At 37.9% G+C, this 25725-nt stretch overlaps 1 protein-coding gene across 3 annotated transcripts in view; it reads left to right on the plus strand.

Annotated features, from left to right (window-relative positions):
• Positions 1-24821, plus strand: part of LOC111862142 (dual oxidase) — a 73071-nt gene extending 48250 nt beyond the window's left edge. For all 3 annotated transcript variants that reach the window (XM_023847316.2, XM_033750574.1, XM_033750573.1), the window contains exons 11-22: positions 1518-1844; positions 2818-3267; positions 5652-6001; positions 7795-7958; positions 9127-9317; positions 10761-10944; positions 12077-12294; positions 16685-16981; positions 18827-18991; positions 19487-19642; positions 22584-22712; positions 24403-24821. In XM_023847316.2, coding sequence (XP_023703084.1) covers positions 1518-1844; positions 2818-3267; positions 5652-6001; positions 7795-7958; positions 9127-9317; positions 10761-10944; positions 12077-12294; positions 16685-16981; positions 18827-18991; positions 19487-19642; positions 22584-22712; positions 24403-24531 — 2760 coding nt within the window. In that variant the 3' untranslated portion in view covers positions 24532-24821. The remainder of the gene's footprint in view (positions 1-1517; positions 1845-2817; positions 3268-5651; positions 6002-7794; positions 7959-9126; positions 9318-10760; positions 10945-12076; positions 12295-16684; positions 16982-18826; positions 18992-19486; positions 19643-22583; positions 22713-24402) is intronic.
• Positions 24822-25725: the final 904 nt, after the last annotated feature.

Genomic DNA, 25725 nt, shown 5'->3' on the forward strand with positions numbered 1-25725 from the left:
ACTCACTCATGGAGCTGAGCCCTTCTTGAGAAGCTGCCAATTGTGCAGCTACTCAAGAACTTCCCAGCATTTTATGGAACCCGAAGGTTCATCACCATGTTCACAAGACCCCTCAACTGGTCCCTATCCTGAGCCAGATCAATCCACTCCATACCATCCCATCCTCTCTCTCAAAGATCCATCATAATATTTGTCATCCACATACACCTTGGTCCTCCCAGTGGTCTCTTCCCTTCTGCCTTTGCCACCAGTATCCTATATACATTCCTCTTCTCCCCCATTCGTGCTACATGCCCTTCCAATCTAATCCTTCTTGATTTGGTCATTCTAATTTTACTTGGAGAAGAGTACAAGTTGTGAAGCTCCTCATTATGCAGTTTTCTCCAACCTCCTGTCACTTCATCCCTCTTCGGTCCAAATATTCTCTTGTCTGAAAGGTGTACATGTATTATTCATATAATCATAAAATGAAGAGATTTCCTTATCAGTGTAAACTAAGGTCGTTTGGAAATATTGTAACAGATTTGATCAATGTGTTGCCAGGCAACAGCTTTGTAAACATGAATACAGGTGTGTTCTATGGGGTCCACATCTAGCAAAAGCACGGCCACAGCAGTAAAAATGCATCCACAACAATGGGAGACACTGTTTTCTATGGTGGTTTGTGCAAAGGAGTTCTCTTAAAAACAAATGGTGCTACAATTCAGTTCTGAGTTCTGAGCTCTCGGTAGAGGATAGCCATGGAAAGTTCCTTGACCTGTGAAGATATGATGCATGATTAGAGAGCTTCAGTCATGTGTAATAGTTGGAGTGTGTGATTCAGTGAGACTGTTATAGTTCCTGCGTTTTAGTTGTGGTAGCAGGAGAGTACCTGTGTGTGTGTGTGCGCGTGTGTGTGTGTGTCAGCAATAGCGCTATGTTGACCATAATGAAGAGAGATCGTAACCAAGGTGCTAATAAATCCAAACTTCTGAACTAGAACCCACAATTATTCTCCATGCGTACCACTCTACACATGACAATATAAACAGTTATCTCACAATTGGTATGGTACATCATGGTATTCATAAGGTTCCAAAGAATTAGATTTTGCGGATTTCAGTAACACTGAGACTAATACTAGGTGTGTTAATGTGATTCACGCTAAAATGTTTTGTGCAGTAGCTATGTTGTTTCTTACTTTTTAAAATGAAACCTTCATATAGGTTGCATAATTTCAGTGGTCAGCCTCCACACAGAAACGTGCAAGGGCCTGCCTGGTGGCAGTCTGACATTTGAAACACATTTCCTGTGATATTGATGTCTGATGAATGTGTAGCTTGCTGATGGCACTGCTCTGCTTCTGTGGTTCCCTACAATAAATGCTAGTACTGTGACAGAACTAAATTTAGTCCATTTGAAACAGATTTATCTTTCTGGAATTTTATAAAAGTGGAATAAATTGATATAAATATACAGTTTCACATTCCTTACTTATGTTTTCTGTTGATAGATGGCTTAATCATTTTCTTTTTCAGGGTAGTGAGCTGGCCTATATTTACGCTTGTGTCTTCCTGGGCTTTGTACCAATTGTGTGTGCTGGAGCTGGGTACGGAGTAGTGAAACTTCAGAACCGCCGCCGCCGCCGCCTGAGGATGCAGCAGGAGGAGCTGAAAAACAATGCTGGAGGGAGGACTTCAGTAGATAAGATGGCCGTAAGAGAGTGGCTCCATGCCAACCATCGCCGCTTGGTGAAAGTGAAATTTGGACCTGAAGCAGCAATTCACACAGTTGATCGGAAAGGCGAGAAGTTACGAGCTGTGAATTTCAGAACGTCGGAAGCTCTGACAGTAGAGGAATCACAGGTGAGTACATTAACATCACACAACAGCATGCAGTGTGTGGCTTATACTGGCATGCGTTAATTCGTGTGTAATGTTGTTTGGGCACAGATTTATTAGCAAGGGAGATAGCCATAGTGTAATGAGGGATAATAGAAAAGTAGAAGTGTGAAAAGCAGGCAGGAGGAGAGAGTGAATGAATCAGTATGTGAAATGAGTTGAAGGAGGATGGTAGGTGCAAGAAAGAGAGAATGTGATTAGTTGCTCTTGTAACAATTCATTTATATAATGCAGCTCTCCCACTTATGTAGTTTTCTGGCATGTAACATTAAATTTCAATTATCCAAAGACAAAATAATCCCTATTTTAGATTTCCATCACTTTAGTTTTCAGATCCATTGCTCTGCAAAGAAACCTTAGGCGGGTTTTTCACTTTTCTGTGAGGTAGTTATTCAGATGGTGTGTATTGAAGTTTTCAGTCGACTTTGTTGCTGGACTCATCATTTCTTGATGTGTCATGTAACACTGTGATTGAAATTGCTGAATAATATGTACTGAACTTAGAAAAAGTGTGGATAAAATAGTAAATGTGGCGGTGGTTGCGGCAGCAGAAATAACCACAACTGGTTTTTAATTTTTGGGAATGAGTGTTTGACAAAGTACAAACAGAAATGAAAGTGTAGGATTTGAGGTTCTTACAGCAGTGGTTATGAAGAGGTCTGTCTCTGCAGATATAACACCTTGTAGTGTGTTGAAAGTTAACAATAGTTGCAGAGAAACCTATCCCAGAAGATAGAACTCTTCAGAAATGAATATCCTTAGAGAATCAGGAAGACCATATACAGATCTATCATCTTCTGTCACTTTCTGTACAACAAATTTGCTGTTACAAAAACTGTGAGGTAGATGAAGATGATAAAATATACAAGAATAGTGTTTCTTGAAGTCTTACTTTGAAGCACTGAGTGTTTCATCTAACATTTTACTGTTATTTCAGGACAGCAGTGGAAACAAAAAGCGTCCACTTGTTTTAATCCGGGTTCCAAGAGACCATGATCTTGTGTTGGAGTTTGACACTCTTGCTGCGCGTCGGAAGTTTGTCTCAAAATTGGAGGCTTTTCTGAATTCCCACAAAAAGCGGCTGGTCAGTGTGCAGTCACCACGTGAGATTATGCTAACAAATGCGGAAACAAGAGAAAGGAGACAGAGGAGGCTTGAGCACTTCTTCCGTGAGGCCTATGCTCTGACTTTCGGGCTTAAGCCAGGTGAGAAGCGAAGACGTTCACGTTCAGATGGAGACGAAGATGGGGAGGTGATGACTGTCATGAGAACGTCACTGTCTAAAAGTGAATTTGCCAGTGCACTTGGCATGAAACCTGATGCTGTGTTTGTTCGTAAGATGTTTAACATTGTTGATAAAGATGGTGATGGACGCATTTCGTTTCAGGTAAGTGCTAGTGCAAATACTAAGTCTCTGGTAACATTATCTAACAGTTCTTACCATTAATATTGTTACGTGTTTTGTGTGTCACGCAACAAATAAGTCCGCGTAGGTCTCAAGTTCAGTAGAACCTTTACTGGACACTCACACTTTCACACCCTTTACAATTGTTAGCACTTGCAGTATTACAATGACTGCTTACAATATCTCAGCCAGTACATCTGTATCTCTAGGCATCTATCGCGAGACTCTTATCGAATGTATTGCCTTCTTATATGTTCGCGGCCGTTGCTGTGCATTGGACCTTCTGTTGTAACCGTGGAGACTCCTGTTAGACCTACAATATCACTATTGTTGTTTCCAATGCAACGCTCTATTCCAGCGTTTCCATAGAAGTGACTCTTCTGGATTCCAAACACATTACACTATATTGGACCCAGCCTTGAACCGTATCAGTGCACCATCATTGTGATAGATCAGTTTTTTTTATATAATTCTTGCACTGTCTTCTGAATTGGTGCTTTCCAAAAGGCTTCCCCCCTGTATCCTGTATTACTGTTATTGTGTCTTATGTCTGGAATGTGTGTAATACAGGATACTCGCAACACATTTTAGATACGGGACACACATACGGTACAATAGAAAATACTATGGACATCATAGCAATGAATAAAAAAGGACAATATTTAAACACATTGGAAAACTACCATATATACAGAACAACAAAGAAAAACACGCATATGAATAACATAAATAAAGAAATATATAACCCAATATTTCATGAATTACACACAATTTACACAGAACAACACAACACAACCCCACCACCTACCCCCACAACACCATAACTCGATCAATAATATAAGAGAACAAAAACAGCACACACACACACACACACACATCCAACGATACAACGCACACAGCCACAAGGGTAGAACACATCATAAGACATAGTGAGTACTAAACAGTATAATATTAACAACACGAAACCAATAGAAATCAAAACATAACATTAATATGTAACATTTTTCACGTTGCAGATATACACACAACATTAGAAACATAAGAAGAACGACTCCCATGTGGATGATCAATAATACACATGAATTTAAAATATGACGTATGAGATAATAGGTTTTAACAAGTTTTAAATACATAAACTTTATTATTATATAAGGATGTATACAAATTTAATATTATTTATAAATGGACATATAAAGGCAAGCAGTGAATATTATATTTAAGCATCCTGTTGCACTCTATACGTTAAATGATATAAACTCCATCCCAAGTGCAAACAATATATTATATGTCCTTGATCTTGCTCTCCTTTACACTACATGTTGCGGCCTCAAACGGCCATCATCAGGTGTGTACACTCACGTTACTGTTACACTGCACTTAGTTTAAAATTTAACATTTAAAAACACATTGTTCCTTTTGTTGTTATTATCAACATCTACTTCGTTGATATCTGTCTGGTTTATAGATTATTTTTGTTACACACATTAATTTTGATTTCCCTGAATTAGCACTATATAATCTTTAGTTCTAATTTTAAAATCATTTAAAATTTTTCTCTAAATTTTAAAATTTAAAATTTCAGGGTTACTCGCCCTATGTCTACAGTGCTGCAGCGGCTAGTTCTTGTACGCAGCGCTGTACAGGTGTTATTCTGTGTAGTCTCCCTGTGTGCGTGCCACTGCTATTCTTTACTACGTGTGGCAGCGGCACGCACACAGGGAGACTACACAGAATAACACCTGTACAGCGCTGCGTACAAGAACTAGCCGCTGCAGCACTGTAGACATAGGGCGAGTAACCCTGAAATTTTAAATTTTAAAATTTAGAGAAAAATTTTAAATGATTTTAAAATTAGAACTAAAGATTTTATAGTGCTAATTCAGGGAAATCAAAATTAATGTGTGTAACAAAAATAATCTATAAACCGGACAGATATCAACGAAGTAGATGTTGATAATAACAACGAAAGGAACAATGTGTTTTTAAATGTTAAATTTTAAACTAAGTGCAGTGTAACAGCAACGTGAGTGTACACACCTGATGATGGCTGTTTGAGGCCGAAACATATAGTGTAAAGGAGAGCAAGATCAAGGACACTTGGGACGGAGTTTATATCATTTAACAAGCAGTGAAATAGTTGATGGATCGATACACCTGAAGATGGCAGCATACTGCCGAAATGTGTAGTGTAGAAGTGGTAGATGGGATTGTATGCACTTGAAGACTATTAATACATACAGATTATGACAGGTTATACTTTATAATGGAAAGTCAAATGCAGCTGTCTATAGTGTGACTGTTAAGCTATCAGATTACACACACACAGACATGCACTCATAAATGATAATATTTTTATTTTATTGCAGGAATTCTTAGATACAGTTGTGCTCTTTTCCCGAGGAAAAACAGAAGACAAACTGCGAATAATATTTGATATGTGTGACAATGACCGCAATGGTGTTATTGACAAGGGTGAACTTTCTGAGATGTTGCGTTCACTAGTGGAAATTGCAAGAACTACCAGCCTGTCAGATGATCATGTCACTGACCTAATAGAGGGCATGTTCCAAGATGCTGGCTTGCAGCAGAAGGACTTTCTCACCTACAGTGACTTCAAGCTTATGATGAAAGAGTACAAGGGTGATTTTGTGGCAATTGGCCTTGACTGTAAGGGTGCCAAACAGAACTTCCTAGACACATCTACAAATGTGGCCAGGTGCGATGCTCACAGTTCTATTCGCAAGGGAAATGATGCAAATGGGATGAATAGTGTCACACAGCTCAGCTGCAATTTTATTGCACAATGTCTACTGAAGCAGTGGTTTCATTCAGTTCATGTAGCCGTTTATTGAAGACACAGTATCACTCACTTTCAAAACATTCAAATTTCTCATCCTAAGAATTAAACCAAATATGAAAAGTAGACATTATAATGCAGAATTTGGTTCTTCTGCTATAAATCCTATATGCTGTTTTAATGAAGGAGACATGCTTTAGAGATGATGTCTCTCCATATATCTCTCTGCTCTAATGTATCAGCTCCCATGTAACTTAGTGCATTTTGAGTTAATTGGGGATAGGTAGTCTACACTGAAATCTTCATTGTCAGTGTTGGTGCACTACAATTTCCAGTGTAAAAGAAGCTGAAATCAGAAATATAACAGACTTTATTTTACAGGAAGTGAGTAACCGTTATCTGGAACATTCTCAGTGTATTGTATGTTTAATTAAATTCAAGGAAAACTGTAAATAGTTTATATGGATTGTGTACTGAAGTGTTTTATGCTGTGAACCATTTTATGTTTCTTGTACAGTAAGAAACTTCTCAGGAATTTGTTTTTGATTTTGACACAAAATGAAGGTAGTGTTGAACCTGAAGAATCAAAATTAAGTTGGTGGCTGACAAACCTTTAAGGATGTATAGGAGATACAAGCTTAGAAGTTGCTTAAATTCCAGTTTAACAAATAAATACCTGCACTTTGCAGGTCTTAAATAAAGTCAGATGCCAATATAAGTGACAGTTGAAAGTCCTAAATTTTATTGTGAGAGTATTTATTTTTTATCACTTTTTGGCTACATTTTTAACATTTGTCATTATAATTAATCGTTTATAGAATGCTCACTCTCTGAATTGAACCTGACAAAAGAAGTTGTGAAATTTAAATTAAATTGTTGTTATTTATTTATTATATTTATGAAAACTATGAATTTAATTTTATTCATGTGGATTATTGAAATACACTTTGAGAAGAATTGAACTTGACAACACTGTAGTTTTCTACAAGCTGGCTGCTTTGCACAGTTCAGTGGTCCCACATGAGCAGACCAACATCCCAACTGAAGCCTTAGTTGACCCATTGTACATTTGCAGGTTAATCATAGCTACACTTCTCTATGTTACATTGTGTCTTTCATGCATCAAGATGCCAAAAGCAACTTGTCGTTGGAAAGATGGATAGTGACATCTTGGTTATAGTGCACATCTTATAGAAACTTGCTATAGTTTCTATGACACTACTCTGTTTCCAATGTTGCCACATTTCTACAGTGAATAGCTTGCAAGTCGAGTAAAAGTGAATTCGAGTTTCAATACATTATTATTAATTTCTCCTGAACAGTGTAGTGAATGTAAATGTAATTTTGCAACATTATTCCTAAAGGCTGAAATTATAAGTGCAAAAGTTTTGAAAATCACGGTACTGTTTTTTACATGTTTTCATTTACTATAATATATGAGGTGATCAACTTCCATAAGATCATGTGTAAATTTAGTGAAAATTGAAGTGAATTGAGTCCAAACTTTTCTAGGGATTTCAGAATAAAAGAATGAACGAGCTATACAATTTTTATACAGTTTGTATCATTTTTAAGCATCTCATATATATCCTTAATATGGACAGCCCACACCTTATTTAATCCAAGTTTCTCTGAAGGAAAGAGCATGCTGGATATAACCAACTTCGCAGTATGGAGAATGTGTAAACAGTAACATTTATTGGCTGTTCCAGAATGACAAGCTTTCATATTGAACCAGCACAAGATGGAGCTCGCCACTGGCTGCTGAGAAAGTGGGACTGCATCACCACATTCCTGGAGGAGAATCGCCAAAACATATTCTATCTGTTTGTTTTTTATGTTATCACCATCGCACTGTTTGTTGAGCGATTCATACGTAAGTACGGTTTCGTTACTCTGTGTCTCAGGGTTTTTAAACTCTGTGATACCGTGATCTGATAGGATTAGGCACATGCTGCAGGGTGTAATCCCTTTTTATACTTTGGTCAGTTATCTGAGCCATATGAGACAATTAGACCAGTTTAGCATACTTATGTGGCATGTACTGCCAAACAGCCTTGTCATTGCCAGCAGATAGTTCTTTGGTGGGGCTTGGCAGTCGCAGGGTTAAACACGTGTAGCATAGTATGAACCCTATATACAATATATAACTCTGTAGGCTTCAGTAATTCACACATATTTATGTGTTATTTTATTTTTTTAAATTATTTAAGAACTAAGAGGAAAATATTGCTTGCTGGTCAAGCACCTTATTACACACCCTTTTGTAAAATAATACATAAATTTACATGACCCTCCAGCTCTGCTGATCAGCTGGTCTCTACCATGGTAGCATCAGCCTCTATACACACAGAGTAAGGCATTTACAAAATGTTCCTTTACAGTTACAGAAAATTTGTGACGTGTTTTTTGAAAGTACTTTTATATCAAAATGTCTTCAGTTGCTAAAATTGTGCATGAATACAGCTGTACTTCAAATGATTTTGAGAACTGGGGCACCTCCTCAGAGGAAACTCTGACCCCACAGCTTGAGGAAACATGTTGTATGTGTGGGCACTGCAAAAGGCAACACACGATCAGAAATTTGTGGCTGTTGTCAGGTACAGCATTTGTTACTCACATCTTCAGATGGTTAGTCACCACTGTAACTAACTGCTGAGCGCAGTCCTTCAGAAGTTATATTTGCTCAGGTACTCAAGTTTCTTGTGTGAAACTTGAGGATTTTTTGCTTTTTCCACAAGAGCCTGTTAGTGGATCTTGTCCTGAGACATATGAATGTTATCCATATCTTCAAAATTAATTCTTTAGATAATTTTCTGTTGTAATCATGCTCATCTTCAGTTCTTGCAAATGGTCCCTTCTGTTCAGGTTTTCTGAATGAAAATGCTTCCCTTATCCTATGCATTCTGTGTGCCCCACCCACACGCACAGGTTTTCATCACCAACCATCCTACATAAAAAGGAAAGGCAAAGAAAATAAATAATCAGGAGTGTGCTATGTTTTCATATCTGTTTGCACTGATGATGTGAACATTTAATTTCAGATTACTCGTTCATGGCTGAGCACACAGATCTGAGGCACATCATGGGCGTGGGAATTGCTATCACACGAGGCTCGGCTGCTTCGCTCTCCTTCTGCTACTGTCTGCTACTTCTCACGATGTCTCGTAACTTGCTCACTAAGCTCAAGGAGTTTTCAGTTCAGCAATACATACCTCTGGATTCGCATATACAGGTACACTTAAAGCATGAGTACAGCTGTACCGAATTGCATGATAAGATAGATATGAATGAAGTTCTCATAGTGATGACATCACATTATCATCATCATCATCATCATCATCACCATTATCACCACCACAATAATTTGACTGACCTTTACTTGTATGTTGAGTAAGGTTGTCATGGGTTTACATATTTCCAGCCTTCTGAATATGAAACTTTATCCTAAGATTTTGACAGATTAACACATTTTCGGCACCCGTGAGTATGAAATGTGGTTGGAATGCTGTCTGTCTCTCTCTGCCCTTTGTAATTGGACAGATTGCATTCATGTTCAGTATATAAGATTTTATCCATAAGTCAGTGTCCAGTGAATGTGAACATTGTAAATCCTTTCACATGGGCCTCAAAATAACCAGATGGTTGTAACAGTATTGATTACATTTTATTAATTTATGTAGACTATCATTGTAAATAAAACGGCATAGGTGTTTGTTCAGGAAAAGAATGGTAGGCACACTGTGGGCTCAGATGCTTTTGAAATGTGGCAGTGCATTAGGTTGTGTAGTCACTGACCAACACAATCAGTTGCTTTCTGAGGCAGTGTAGTCAAGGTCACTGATGTATTAGAAAATATGTGCTCTGTATTGCTGCATTTCCTTCATACTGCTTTACCTGTTGCAAACAGGCTGACTTCTTCAGGTGTTCCACGACCAGAATGCCACCAGTATATCAAATTTCAGAATAATTTTACTAAATAAACAATGATACTACATGTAATGGGGGCACGCAGTAGCGTAGTTGGTTGAGACACTATGGTACAAGCCGGAAGGTCGCAGGTACAAGATTTTTTTCACTTGACCTCATGCTTCCAGCCGCAGTATGGGCCCTGGGGTTGACTCAGCCTCTAACAGAAATGAGTACCAGGGATATTCTTGGGGGTAAAGGGCAGCTGGCGCATAGGACTGAGAACCTTGCCGCCATCTATGAGCCGATTTTCTAGAAAATGTGGGAGCCTCAACGTCTCACAACCCTATGGGCCTCCATGGCCTGTTACAGGGATAGCTTTACTTTTTTTTATCTATATGTAACAAAAGGTAAGTTACAAAATGTAGCTATGCCTGACAACAATGAAACCTACCTTAAAAATTGCTTCGGGAAGCAGTGGGTTCAAACACTAAACTGAGGAAATCTTCAGTGGAGGAAATTTAGCTCTTGAGATTATTCACTTCCAATAACTGAAATTAAGTGGTAAGTGAAGGAAAAACTTATATAAAGAAACATCAAATCTAGTTCCAATGAACTTATCAAAGAGTAGTTTTATGTGAAGTGCTCTTCTGAATTAAGGAGTTTTACATTGTTTTGCAATGCCAGAAGAATTTGTCCTCATTCAAATGATGTCCTGTCCCACACCCATTTAGAAGAAAGGTGAACTGTGACTTTTTATATTTTTCAGTTCCACAAGATTGCTGCATGTACAGCGCTCTTCTTTTCACTGCTCCACACAGTTGGCCACATTGTAAACTTCTATCATGTCTCAACGCAGCCCGTGGAACATTTACGCTGCCTCACAAGCGAAGTTCATTTTCCATCTGACTATAAGCCTGGCATCACTTTCTGGCTCTTTCAAACGATTACAGGTTGGTCCCACTGTTACAGCAGTATTTACTGTACACAGCAATTGCAATCAGCTCAGCTGTCATTAGTATACTTTGTTGTGTCAATCATAGCTTGCCTAATTGCTAGAGCACTTCCACAGATCATGCATAGTACAAATTTGAAGGAACTGCTATGAGGACAAGTCGATAAGTAAGTTACAAATGGATATAGAACTTAAACAAATAAGAGTACTGATTTGAAAAATGCTTTTATTTCTCAACATAATCTCCCTGTACATTGAGGCACTTGTCCCATTGTTTCACAAGCCACTGAAAACCAGCAGCATAAAATTCTTTGGGCTGCTGTCGGAACCAGGCGGTGTTGCCTTAAACTTGTTTTTGGCAGGCAACGCAGGATGTTTGCACTGCAGTGACGCATGCTTTGTCTCGGGCTGGTAATGGTGAACCCAAGACTCATCACCTGTGACAATTTGGACTAGCATATTGTGTCCTTCATCGTGGTAGCGATTGAGATGCTGTAATGCCAGACCCATTCTTTGCATTTTGCGTTGTGGGGTCAGCATGCGTGGCACCCATCGTGCACAGACTGTGTGGGAACCTAACCTGTCATGCATTATGAGGTAGGCCATGCCGTGAGAACAACCAATAGCAGTGGCTATAGTGTCTGTAGTTACCCTTGTGTCTGCAACCCGTTGCACATTTGCCTCTGTGGCAATCTCCGTGGCTCCAAGCAACTTCCATTTGTTCGGCCCTCTTAAACACCATCTTTCGGCTGAACATTTTCCTGACGATGAAGCTGTAGAAACTGAAGTCACCGCCTGGTTCCGACAGCAGCCCGAAGAATTTTATGCTGCTGGTTTTCAGTGGCTTGTGAAACATTGGCACAAGTGCCTCAATGTACAGGGATTTTATGTTGAGAAATAAAAGCATTTTTCAAATCAGTACTCTTATTTGTTTAAGTTCTATATCCATTTGTAACTTACTTATCGACTTGTCTACGTATATTCATTTCTGTTTGATTCTGGAATTTATACCTCTTGTATTTTCCTCAGTCTTGGCTGTATTTGCAGTGTAGCAGTAAGTAGTGCATAGCTCAAATATTCTGAATGAGCATTGTTCTTGGATGGTACCTGATGTTGTTTCTGCCTTTCAGGGCTGACAGGCGTGTTGCTCTTTGTGGTGATGATAATAATCTTTGTATTTGCTCACCCTATCATCCGCAAGAAGGCATACAAGTTCTTCTGGTCAACCCATAGTCTGTATGTAGTCCTGTATATTTTATGTCTTGTTCATGGACTTGCAAGGCTTACTGGAGCACCTCGGTTCTGGGTTTTCTTCATTGGCCCTGGTGTTGTATACACTCTGGATAAGGTAAGAGCTTCTGTGCCTTAGCAGGTGAAGGCAGTAGCCTCCATCCTATACTTCATCTTATATGGAAGCAAGAATAGCAGGAAGATAGGGGTTTCAAAAAAAGAAAAATTAAATTAAGAATGGGGACAAATGAATTCAAAAGAATAATGTAATGTTTAATTATTTAAGTTAATATGAATAAATTAGGTAATTAATTAATTACCATTATTCCTCTGATACATTCAGCACAGCAGAATTAAACATTCCTTTCATTGCTTATATACTTTGGAGCATTTCAGTTGAGAGGCCTAATAAACTGAGGATGCAGGCAGAGTCAGGCTATATGCACAGTTCTGTACCATTTCAGAGAAGTATGGGGTTAATGTCTACCATAAGCAGCCAGCCATAAATACATATCTAGGAGCCAGATGTAAGACCCTGGATTTGATACATTGCAGTTCATACCTTGTCTTAGTTTCTTATTTGGCATTCACAATTGCTACAAGAGTAACACTTGAACAAGTCACATCATTAAGTACATCATTATTGAAATCCTTTTGCTCAAATGCCTAAGGGGTTAGAATTTGTCAACAATAAATAATTATTTATTGTTGACAAATTCTAAAAAGTAAGCATAGCAAAACCTCTATTCAGCAATTGAAATAGATAACAAATGGATGCTTTTAGTATCTTAATGTGATTGGTGACTCACTTGGTCATATGTAGGACTCTTGATTTACTGTAATACTCTTAAAATTCTCTCAATAAACTTATAAGGTTAACTGGCATTTTGATTTACGTATGTATCTAATTTGGTCATTTATCTGGTTTATTACTCTTGACATGGATAACCTGTAATAAAAAGGTAACACACACCATCAAAACCAGATAAATGACCAAATTAGATACATACGTAAATCAAAATGCCAGTTAACCTTATAAGTTTATTGAGAGAATTTTAAGAGTATTACAGTAAATCAAGAGTCCTACATATGACCAAGTGAGTCACCAATCACATTAAGATACTAAAAGCATCCATTTGTTATCTATTTCAATTGCTGAATAGAGGTTTTGCTATGCTTACTTTTTCTCTAAGAGGAACTCATACAATGTATAGAATGGATGATCTAGTAAAAATAATTTAACTCATGTTTAAAGTCTTTACATCCATCTGATTTCCTTAATTCCAAAGGCAGTCTGTTATACAATTTAATACCCATATTGATAACACTTTTCTTAAAAGCTGATATATTACAATTTGCTGCATGAAAATTATCTTTCCTTCTGGTATTATATTCATATAAAACTGAATTTCTCATAAATTATATTTCTGAAAATAGCACAACACATCAAAGATATACGAAGATGTAACAGTTAAATTCTTTAATTCTTTAAAAATAGGTCTGCATGATGTTCCTGCTATTTGCACCTTTCAATAAGTGAAGTAGCAACTGTTGAGAAGGCAATGGATTTGGTCAAGACCAAAGTCTTTTGTCTTGAGCAGAAACCTGATTCTCAATTTTTTTATCATCATGGAAGCCATATTTTTGTGTAATAAAAGCATAAGATTTTGTTGTACTGTGGCGTATATTACTATCTCATTAATGAATACACATAAGAAAAGAAAAACTAAGCATACAGCTTTTAGGAAAAGAAAGAATTGAAAGTATTAGCCACCCTTTTGCTCCTTTATGGTTTGAGCATGGGGAGAGGCTGAGCCATTTGGGAAAACTATGGCAGTAAGAGCCATTCATCCCCAAGAACCGTTGTACTGCCTGCACCTCTTCAATAGGTTCAGAAATTATGAATAGCTATTATAATCTTGTCTGACAAGACCCTTGCGCCTTGGGCTGATGAGGAGTGCCCAGAAGTTTGATTTCCCTCTGGACCAATGTAATCTTCTCTAGATTCAGAGTGAAGCCAGTGTTTGTATCCAGGTGAAAACTTCATGCCGACAGTCACAGTGCTCCTCATACGGACTGTCAGGTTGTCCCGGAACAAAGCATGAACTGCTCAGCACAGAACTTGAGAGCCCACACTGATTCCTGTTGGCAACCTAGCTATTGAAAAGATTTGATAATAAGGGGAACAGAGAAAGAAAATGCGCATTTGTGTGTGCATCCTGAAGTGAGTCCATCAGAATTTGAAACCTGAGGGGACAGCAGTGATGAGGGCATGAACCCACTAGATTTTCATCAGATAGTTAAAAAAACAAGCCATACCCTTAACAGTGCCCAGTTTTTCTCGGGAGGAGTGGGAAATTAGGTAATCTCTCCACTAACTCTTAAGTTTAGTGGATTCAGCTGACTGTACCCTCTGAGAAGGGTAGACATTGTGGCTTAAGGCACTGTTAAGACAAAGAAATGCATCAGAATAAGATCTATGGAAACTGAGTTTCTGGAACTTTTATTACATTCATAGGTTTAAAGGCAAAGAAGGAAGGAATGATTCAACATTCTCTGTTGATGTTGCATATCTGCAGCTTAGGCTACCTTAGTGGCAAACAGGAAGAACTCTCATACAGAGAAAGTCTTAGATGAAAACAGAAAATGTGCCCTAATGTGCGGGTGTATATTGTTGAGTATATTATTGTGGCCTTTATAACTCAATATATCTGCCACAACTACCACTGACATAAGATAGTCATTAAGGTCTTTGTTAGGAGCCTGGAAATGGCCAGTGATACAAGACACTAGAAATCTTTCTTTAATCCAGGAGGAAGGAATTTGGAAATGAATTCTGAGCAAACCAATCTCCAGTTTTGGACTACTAACCAAATGAGCTCCCAGAATTCGTGTAACATGGCCTAGCAGCCTGCTGATCAATACAGAGTCAGAAACAAGGCCAAAATTATGAATCTTTTTCACACAGATCAACAATTTCAACATTTTCTCTGGATCAGTATTAGTCCACAAGAAGATGTTCTTAATGAAATCAGAAATAAGTTTAACGTGGATATTATATAAATGTGAATTATCTTGAACATTAATATAATAATTAGACTTGGTATCAGAACAAGTACCCAAGGTCTGCTTGTCTCTACGCTGAGAAGACGGACACCTTTCATGGTGGTCCCCTTTTTCCTTTAAATGTCTTCTGAGGTCATGGAGCATTCCTTTACAGACATACTTAGCTGAGCTGCCAATTGCTCTGCGTACTGTTTAGACAAGGAATATATCGGGCTAGTGGTATGTTGTGCAAGCACAGATTACAGCAAAACACAGAATGAATGAACAGTCAAAATTGCACTAGGCAGGTGCTACCAAAACAGGCAAACAGATGGAGATCAAATATCTACCAGAACTCAGCCGGAAAGGGCTTTGAGACAATGATGCCATTGCTTCACAAGAACTACTCTCTGCTATCAGTGAAAGTAGGAGCACCAATGAATGAATGAATGAATGTATGAGGGGTGGGCCTTCTTGGCCCATGCACTGCGACCTACGGTGGTCTATTGTGCTTCCACTTTTGATTATCCCCTCAACAATCCTGCATTCGCAAGTAGCAACATGCCGTACTTGCCATACAAATACAGAACACAAATCAAATACCTCATCACACGCTGTAACAGCATTACATTACTCAATATTCGGCTGCAGCATCATGTATGTGATGAGGGCTGCTTGCCTGGACAGCCCAACAGGCAGCACTGAAATGTAATTTTCAATGGAAAAGTTAAATATTCCTGTCCAGTGCGACTCGTTAAGGTTTGTTTCTTATTTCAATTATTCATGCCCTTACATGTTTTGGTCTTCAGAGACCATCTTCAGAGGGACACCTTGACATCAATTCATTTTGAAGCCACTATTACTGTACATGTTCTAAAAGTTGAAATATTTAACTTTTTCATGTTATTAGTGTGACGGACCAGAATGAAACAAATTAAAGTAATTTTCAAATTTGCATGGCACAGTATAGCACTAACATTAGCACAGTGGGTTGAGGATAAGCAGGCCAACAGACGGGCAGACAGGAAATACCTGGGCCTGACGGGAATAGTGACAGAGGAGGAAAGGGGAGGCAATGGTCCAGAACGTCACAGAGAATGGATGGATTGCCAAGATGAAATTGACCAAACCCAGAGAAATAAAGGAGCCATAAAAGTAGTTCTGAATGGCTCAAAATAATCTCACTTCAAGAAAGAACTATGGTTGTCACCCATTTTTAAAGCCATGTGCATGTATGGAGAGCAAGAGTTGGGAACCGCAGTTCAAATGGATATAGATTGATGCAGCACCTGCATGCACACACAGAGCTGTCTCCACAGATTGAGTCTGTGATGGCTGAGAACTATTAGAAAAGTTCTGTGTATGGCTGCCTAATGATTCAAGATCAACCTTTTGTTACAAGCCATCCATAATTTCCATTTTCTTTACTGTATATATTTTTCAAGTATTTTATGTGTTTTCAGGTAGTGAGTCTTCGTACAAAATACATGGCTCTGGATATTGTCGAAACAGAGCTACTGCCATCAGATGTGATAAAGATCAAGTTCTACCGCCCCCCCAATTTTAAGTACCTGTCTGGACAATGGGTCCGTCTTGCATGCACTGCATTTCGGACTGAAGAGTTTCATTCGTTTACGCTAACATCAGCACCGCATGAAAACTTCCTGTCATGCCACATCAAGGCACAGGGCCCTTGGACATGGAAACTTCGCAACTACTTTGATCCTTGTAATTATAACCCTGAAGAAGATCATCCCAAAGTAAGTTGTTTTATGAAATTGCATGAGTAGGCAAATATGTCTGCAGTTTTGACATATAATTCCAAGTTTATAATAAAACTTGGAATTATATGTCAAAATGGTAAATCAATTTTCCTCACAAATCATAACTTCTGGTCTCATAATTATTTATTTACCGCATGAGTTTCACTGTAAATCATTATATTATGATGTGCAGGTCATGTTTGCTTCTGAATTTAGAGAGTAAAGATAATTATTTGCTCTTAACATAATTTCAGTAAATTTGTCATTTGAAGAGTAGTTAATGTCAGAATGTATATTTTTCCATCTGCTCCTTGCTATAAGTTCTCTTCAGCCATTATATATATATATATATATATATATGAGCATCATCCTATTTTTTCGATTTTCCAAATTTTCAAAAATTTCCACATGGCCAAAAACCTTTTCAACATGTTTTTGAACAAAAAATATTACTACAGAAAATACTGAAATCATATGTAATAACCACTTCACCTGCATTAAATTGCTGCCCTTGTTTTCTCCAAGACCTGAGTAACCAGACAAATCACACTTCTCTTTAGTAGCAATGAAAGGGTTAATGTCATGCTTATGAAGGCAGAACCTGAAGCCTGCTGCAGGACACAATGCTAAGACACACAGCATATTTCTAAAGGAACATTCTCCACTGTTATTCTATATCCTTCGTTGTCATCCAAGAGGTGTTTCCACCAATGTGCTGTATGTGTATCTAGCCTCCTCATCTTAGCTACATACACTGTCCATCTTAACCTGTTTGATTTCACTGTACTAGCAATATGAGGAGACTTGTATAAGCAACATAATTGATTTTGTGATATCCTCATTTCTCCACTCACCTCCTCCTTTGGGCCAAATACTTGTATTTTCTGACACTTTGTTTTAAAACACTTTTAATATGGCTCAAAGCAAGAGCCAGTGCTTTACTTACAGGCACACAAAATACATTTTGATCTTCAGGATTTGGACAAGGAACAGGGTGAACCAGTTAACAAGCTCTTGCTGATGTCACCAACCTTCTTTTGAGAGATGAAAATTGTACAGACAGTTGCCAAATTTGAGATTTTAGGCCCTCACTGGTGGTGAGCAATGAGATTACAATCTTATAGGATGTGATGCAGTGTAGTTTGGTATTCTGTATACGAGTATCATTACACTTGTCCTGTGTTGAGACAGGTTAGAATACCTCCACTGTAGCCCTGTGAGTCTGATGAAAAGGGAATCTGGTGCCTGGGGGCTATAACTGGGCCACCCTGTGACTAAAGTAAAAAGTGAAGTAAAGTTGTCCCTGTGCTTAAGTAAATAAGCACTACACCATGAAGGCGTATGGTGGAGTGGATGTATAGATCCACATTTTCATGACCTCGGCATTAGCTAGAGGTGAGTGGTCAGCTTCACGCCCCAACCGCTTTACCCCCGGGGAAAGAGCCCCTGGTAACCATTGGATAGGAGGTTGGGTGAACCTCAGAGCCAGTCTGGACAACATGGAGAAGAGAAAATTCTTGACCCTACCAGGACTTGAACTCCGACCCTTCAGTCTCCCAGCCTAGCAAGTTGCTATACCAACTACGCTGTCCCGGCTCCCCACCATGTTACTGAGGGACATAAATACAGAGACTTGGTCTTCAGGTTGGGTGTTGGATGTAAGGCTGATGACCTTGCTCTGAGAAGAATCACTGCTGTGAAGTCCAAAGAATTGAAAACCAGATGGCTTAATTCATGACAGAATAAAGTCTGGCAGAATCTTCTAAGGAAGGCTGTGGCTCAATAAGGGGTGTTTTGCCAGTGATGATGATGACACTACCATCATTGATTTTATTTTTGCAGATACGCTTGGAAGGGCCATTTGGAGGAGGTAATCAAGACTGGTATAAATTTGAAGTGGCAGTGATGGTTGGTGGTGGTATCGGTGTCACACCCTATGCTTCCATCTTGAATGATTTGGTCTTCGGAACCTCAACCAATAGATACTCGGGTGTTGCCTGCAAGAAGGTATGTAACACTTTATTGCTTTACGATAAGCAAATAATCAATGGCATGCATAACATTTAGGCAGTACATAGCTGGGTCGTAAATTATTACTCTGTGGATCCATTGAAATGGTTTTCTGTTGTAAAATATGTTATTTATAAAATTGAAAAGATTGCTGGATGCAGAGATGGTCCTTGAACAATCAAAGTCACCTTGATAATGAAGAACATGTTTTATTATAGTAGTGACCCCTAATGGTTCAGAGAACACCCCCACTAAATTTCCATGCTGCTTTGTGATTCTTCCTGATAAACAATGTTTAAACATGAAAGTTTTGAGGTTTTCACGGTGATGACAATGAAGAAAGTCGTCTTCTGGGTTTAGGCACCGGTGCCTAAACCCAGAAGACGACTTTCTTCAATGTTTAAACATGTTTCAACACTTCAGAGGTTACTGATCTTGCTTTAAAATCTGCCATATTTTGCTATGTCAGCTACCTCAAGAATGAAATTCCAGGTGTACTTCCTGTGGATTTGCCCATCACATCGCCACTTTGAGTGGTTTATTGAAGTTCTGAGGGATGTTGAGAAGAAAGATGTTACTAATGTACTCGAGATCCACATTTTTATTACTCAGTTTTTCCATAAATTTGATCTTCGAACAACAATGCTGGTAAGTTGTAAATTAATTATCTCTGAGTCCTGTAATTTGAAGATATTCTGTCATCTGCTGGACCCTTAAGGAGGAAGACACTCTCCTAATTTAACATAATCAGTTTCAAACAGTACATCAATATAATTCACCATAATTAATATCTATGTTCTTATAATTTGACAACTTTAAAAATGACATAAATATTGTATTTGAAGCCTTAAACAGATGGTTCGAAGCCAATTTACTCTCATTAAATTTTGATAAAACCCATTACATATCATTCACAACTAAAAACAACCACCAAATTGATCTGGACATCAGTTATGCCAACAAATTAATCTGTAAAGTACTTGATACAAAATTCCTTGGAATACATGTAGACAGTACACTGTCTTGGAAAATACATATTGAACAAATTATACCTAAATTAAATGCAGCTTGCTATGCGATGAGATCAATTAAGCCTTTTATGTCACAGGAAACATTGAAGATGGTTTACCATGCCTACTTTCATTCTATTATGAACTATGGATTAATATTTTGGGGGAACTCTTCACATAGTGTAATAATTTTTAAAATACAAAAGAATATAATTAGAATCATTACAGGATGTAGAAGTAGAGATTCATGTAGAGAATTATTTAAGAAATTAAAAATTCTACCTCTTCAATCGCAATACATATTATCGCTTCTCTTATTTGTTGTTTACAACAAAGATAAATTCAAATTAAATTCTGATGTCTATAACATGAATACTAGACAAAAATATAACTTCCACCTACCCTCATCAACTTTATCAGTATATCAAAAAGGAGTCTACTTTACTGGCATAAAAGTGTTCAACAATCTGCCACAAAGTATTAAAAACTTGGGCAATGATACTAAAAAGTTTAAATCAGAGTTAAAGAATTATCTACATGCTCATTCCTTCTACTCTTTAGATGAATACTTCAATGTAAATAGAGAATGATGTAAAATTAAGTTATATTAATTTTTAAGCTAAAATTGCCTGTACTTATGTATGTAACCTTTTGACTTGTTCTGTATCCAAAGGTACTAACCTGCTTAGGATTTATAGAATGTAAATAAATTCAATTCAATTCAATTCAAAATAAATTTTGAGATTTTCAAAGGAGCGTGTTTTTGAATTGTGGTCTGCTGGGCTGTGAAACAAGATGGGCTTATGAGTAGATACTGAGTTACAGGTTGACCCTGCAGATGAAAGCAGCGTACCTACAACAGTACACAGTCTCACAACTCTGAGACTACAATCTAAACAATCATTACCTCTATATCACACAAATTCTAATTTGTAAGAATTCCATAACAATTTTGTATACATAGACTTCCATGTTTTCTTTGTCATATTATGGATACAAGCAGTTATCAATGGTTGACCTTGTTTCACTTCATAATCATAAAATCCAAAGTTTAGCATTAATTTGAAACAAGATGCAAATTACTGTCCAAGCATGTCTAATTTATTTCCTTGTACTGATTATGTGTTGTTAAAATCCCAACATGAGACCATTTTTGGCTATCAAGGATCACATCAAAACAGCAGAACTCCACCTCTTTGACATCCAAAAAATGGGATCAGCCAACAAAATATAACACAGCACTCTAGACATGCCATATTCAGGCGAACTGCAGTACCTATGGCTTGTGTGTATGAACTTTAATATAATAATGACTTTAATCTTTTATAAGAAATATGTGAAATGGGTATTTTAAATCTTTTATTTTTTAGCCTACTTTCCTTATTTTGAAAAAATAAAAGGAGCCTTGCTGTCTGTCTGTGTATTCTCTCTAATTTTTTAGGCTTATGAGATCACTTTGCTGTCTGCGTTCTCCCTTATCATTGCTATGCAATGGGCCATCTTTGTGTCTGTGGCTCCCTTCCCCCTCCAAATGTTTTTGTTTCCAGTTCCATTCATGCCATATCAGATAAAAGTAGGCACTTGGTCCTCAAACTTTTTTTTATATATGTGAATTGTAATGTTTACCTTTAATATGAAGAAAGCAGTCTTCTGGGATTTTGCACCGTGTATATGTGGTGTTAACCTTTAATATGTTACACACCTTTGATGGTCTTGCAAGACTGAAACATGCGAGGGTTTAACAATCTAATCAATACAAGTAAATAAGGTAAAGCTATCCCTGTAACAGGCCATGGAGGCCGAATAGGGTTGTGAGACATCAAGGCTCCCACATTTTCTAGACAATTGACTCACAGATGGCAGTGAAGTTGTCAGCCTTAAGTGCCAACTGCCCTTTACCCCCAGGAAGATTCCTGGTACTCATTTCTGTTAGAGGCTGAGTCAACCCCAGGGCTATAGTGCGGCTGGGAGGGTTAGGTCAATTGACAAATGCATCGACCTCATTGGAACTTTGACCCGAAACCTTCCGGCTTGTAGCATAGTGCCTCAACAACTACACTACCACATGTTCCCAGTGCAGGGAAATAAACTAAAGTAATTGTACATAGATGGAAATTTACATATTATTTCAAGATAGACATATCAGGAAAATGAGGTCTATCCATTATTAATTACTAGTTTTTCCATGCTCCCAGAGATAGCAGTATCACATGCACAGCAGCTGAGACAGACACTTGGTTGTGGGGATGTTATTAAATAGGCTCTTGAAAATGAAAGACAAAATTTGGCTCCTATGAACACATTCATGAAACTTCATGTTCAACAAACAGCATAAAATTTCTTGATTATCTGAATGACTGTTAGCTTCTCAAGGATTCTTCCAAAGGAATTATTATCAAAGGTGAAGCCACACTACTGAAGTCTGTTCGTGGAATTAGGAAGATTTTTATTACAAATATGACAGCAGGTTGAGTTATAGAAGTGCTGCTGAAGTAGCAGGTACTGGTTAATTCTCAGAACTTGCTTCAAAGTAATTTTATATTTCTGTGTATTGTGAGACTGGTATCCTTTGCTTACAGTATATCTGTGAAAACCACTTTCAGCGACTGTCAAAGATGAGTATGTTTACTGGGCTGAAAGCTGTGAATCACTTTGGTCGTCCTGACATGTCATCATTCCTAAAATTTGTTCAGAAGAAACACAGCTATGTAAGTAACTACAGTGAGGCCTGTGTGCGTGTCCAGCAACAGATGTCATGGTTGTAGGACCTATGTTCTTTTCACAGTCTCAGATTTCTGTGGTATTTTTTCTTTTGTGGTCCTGTGAGTTGTCAGAGGAAGAATGACCACAATTAAACATTTTTACTGCGAAAATGAGTAATACTACCAGAGTCAGGTTTAGACTGCATGAAGGAGAAATTCCAGAAGTTTTATTTATCTTATGTATGTGTCGTATTGAGCACATGTGGATTTGCACATTCACCAGAACTGAGCGACATTGGAGAGATCATGGGGGCTAGCTGGGAGTTGCTATGGGAATGGCATCTGACCTGCAGAAGGCTGTGTGGCACATGTGTGATGGATGGCAGAAACAGAAACAGTTTCAAGTACCCAAAGGAAGTTCAGAGCAACTTGTGGTTGCATGCCATTCCCAGTGAATCTCCCAACCAACCTCTGCAGTCTTTCAGATGTCACTCAGTCTGCTCAGTATGACATGCATGAACTTCCAGAGTTTCTCTTTTGTGTGATGGAAGCTATACTGTTGTAGTTTTGTTCATTGCAAAATGTGATCGCTGATGCTCATATCTTCTGTGCTCTGTGTTAACACCCACATCCAGTGAGTAGCAACCAGAGAGCAGCTAGTTAGCCAAAGATTAGAACTTCATGGCTCACAAACTGAAGTCTGGACCAGCCTGCTTTTTAAGATATTAGTAAAAATGAAGTCTTGCAAGTAAATAAAATAGAATAATCATCAATAGTTTTCTTTATTTGAAAAATAGAATCAGTTGATTGTGATAGTATTAATGCCCATCAACAGCCATTTATTCACGTTGGGTTACATGAGTCCAAGTACCAATTTGGGGATTTGCAGATTACATAAATAGTTCATCAGTATTATAGCCATTATTTCTTATTAATTGATCGACACGAAAAAATTTAGATTTACTTTAAACAGATTTCTACTTTTAAATTCATTTTACTCATTGGAAGAATATTTTAACGTCAATATTAATTAACGATATTTTTTTTATTGCTAGTGGGGTGGGACTAAGTCCCTTGCACTGCAGCCACTACTGGCCTACTGTACCAGCCCCAGATGATAAGTGAGGGTGACTGTGGAGCAATTGGTGGAATGAAGATTGGCAGGGAAACCAAAGTACTCTGAGAAAACCTGCCCCAGTGCCACTTTGTCCACCACAAATCCCACTTGACCAGACCCGGGATCGAACCTGGGCTGCCACGGTGGGAAACCAGCGACTAACTGTTTGAGCTATGGCGCGGCCCAATTAACTAACGTAGTCTGTTATACGCTGGTGCCTAGTAGTGTGTTTTTATGTTTGATTATAATTCTAATTATTGTAGTCTTGTTTCATATTAGTATGTTGCTTGCTTTTACATATATATTTTATAACTGTTTAATGATTAGTCATTGTGACTTGTCTTGGATAACATGTGTAATTGTGATGGATTATGTATAATTAATTTTTCTTTATATAATTGAAGGGACTTGTCTTGTTGTCTTTGACTGCTTCTGTATCCACTGGTCTTCCAGCCATGTAAAGATCCATGGAATGTAAATGAATGAATGAAAGAATTAAGAGAATACTTGTACTTTCCTCTTAGGGTCCTGGTTATGTATAGAACAACACTCTACCATGTTTACATTTTGTTTCTGCAGGTAAGCAAAATTGGAGTATTCAGTTGTGGTCCTCGTCCACTTACAAAAAGCATCATGTCAGCATGTGAAGAAGTGAACAAAGGTCGCAAGTTACCATACTTCATCCACCATTTCGAAAATTTTGGATAAAGAACTGAACTTTTGACTTTAATTTATGAGTATTTAAGAAAAGAGACAGAAGAAACTCTTGTGTCTAACATTCTGCATCATCAAGCATAACTGGTGACTTGTTTGTCAGGGGCATCATAAAGGGAGAATGAACATGAAGCCTAATAATGACTGTTTCTGAGTACATCCAAACTAAAATATGAGACAGCTGAGTGGGGTATCACAGGAATGGTGTGGAATATCACATCTGTTTGTAACAAAGTCACATGTGCGCGGTTTCATGATGCATTATTTATACGAATAATGTAAGTACTTTGCAATCATGGGCTAATGAATATGGATGTTTGATGGTGTCTGCAAGACAGAGAGGATAGGCTACAATTTGACCTCATCATGATTGATGGTAGTGAGAACTGTTTGCAAACCTTGAGAGTGTCTCAGTTCAGAGAGTTCATAACCTTCCAGCCTCAATATTTAATTCATAAATAGTGATCTTAAGAAAACTGGAAAATGTGAATAGAGCTGTATGTTTCTGCATGAATATAGTTTTTACATTTCCAGACCCTACACTGGGTTTTCTGTGTGTGTTGCATTAAAGAAATATATTGTTCCAGACTAGGAGGATACAACTGACCTCTGAAGTACTAATTGTCATGAAGTTAACCCTCATGTGTTAAGTAAAGGCAGGAATCAGATGATCTGAATAAGAAATCAAAATATATTCAATACAACAGATTAAATTTGGGGATTGTTTGCATTCCCATAACCTATCCAGAGTATAAAGGCTGAAATATACACAAGTATAATTTTTACCTCCTTTTTATATGGTTCTTTGAAACACAGAGATGAAGCTGTTTCAGAACAGGGTACTGATGTGAATTTGTAAATGCAAGTCAGAAACTGTGGAAAATTACATTATGAGGAACTTTATAAAATGTTGCTGTTTGTCCACTATTGTTAGAGTGCTCAAATGAAAGGGAATGAGATGAACAGGGTATGTAGCATGCTTGAGGAGATTGGAAATGTCTATCAGAGGATAATATTTAACTGGAGAAATATGATTTTGGCTGAACTCAAGTGGTTGGGTATGGGGTCCATTCATTGAGAGGAGCAGCAGTTCCTGTTCAAGCATGTGATGTTCACTTAAACACAATATGTGAGGGTTTATGTTGACTATTTCAAAAGAGTGTAGTAATTCATGACTTTTGCTTCTCA

Source organism: Cryptotermes secundus, unplaced genomic scaffold (assembly GCF_002891405.2).
Source record: "Cryptotermes secundus unplaced genomic scaffold, Csec_1.0 scaffold770, whole genome shotgun sequence".
NCBI classification, from domain to species: domain Eukaryota; kingdom Metazoa; phylum Arthropoda; class Insecta; order Blattodea; family Kalotermitidae; genus Cryptotermes; species Cryptotermes secundus.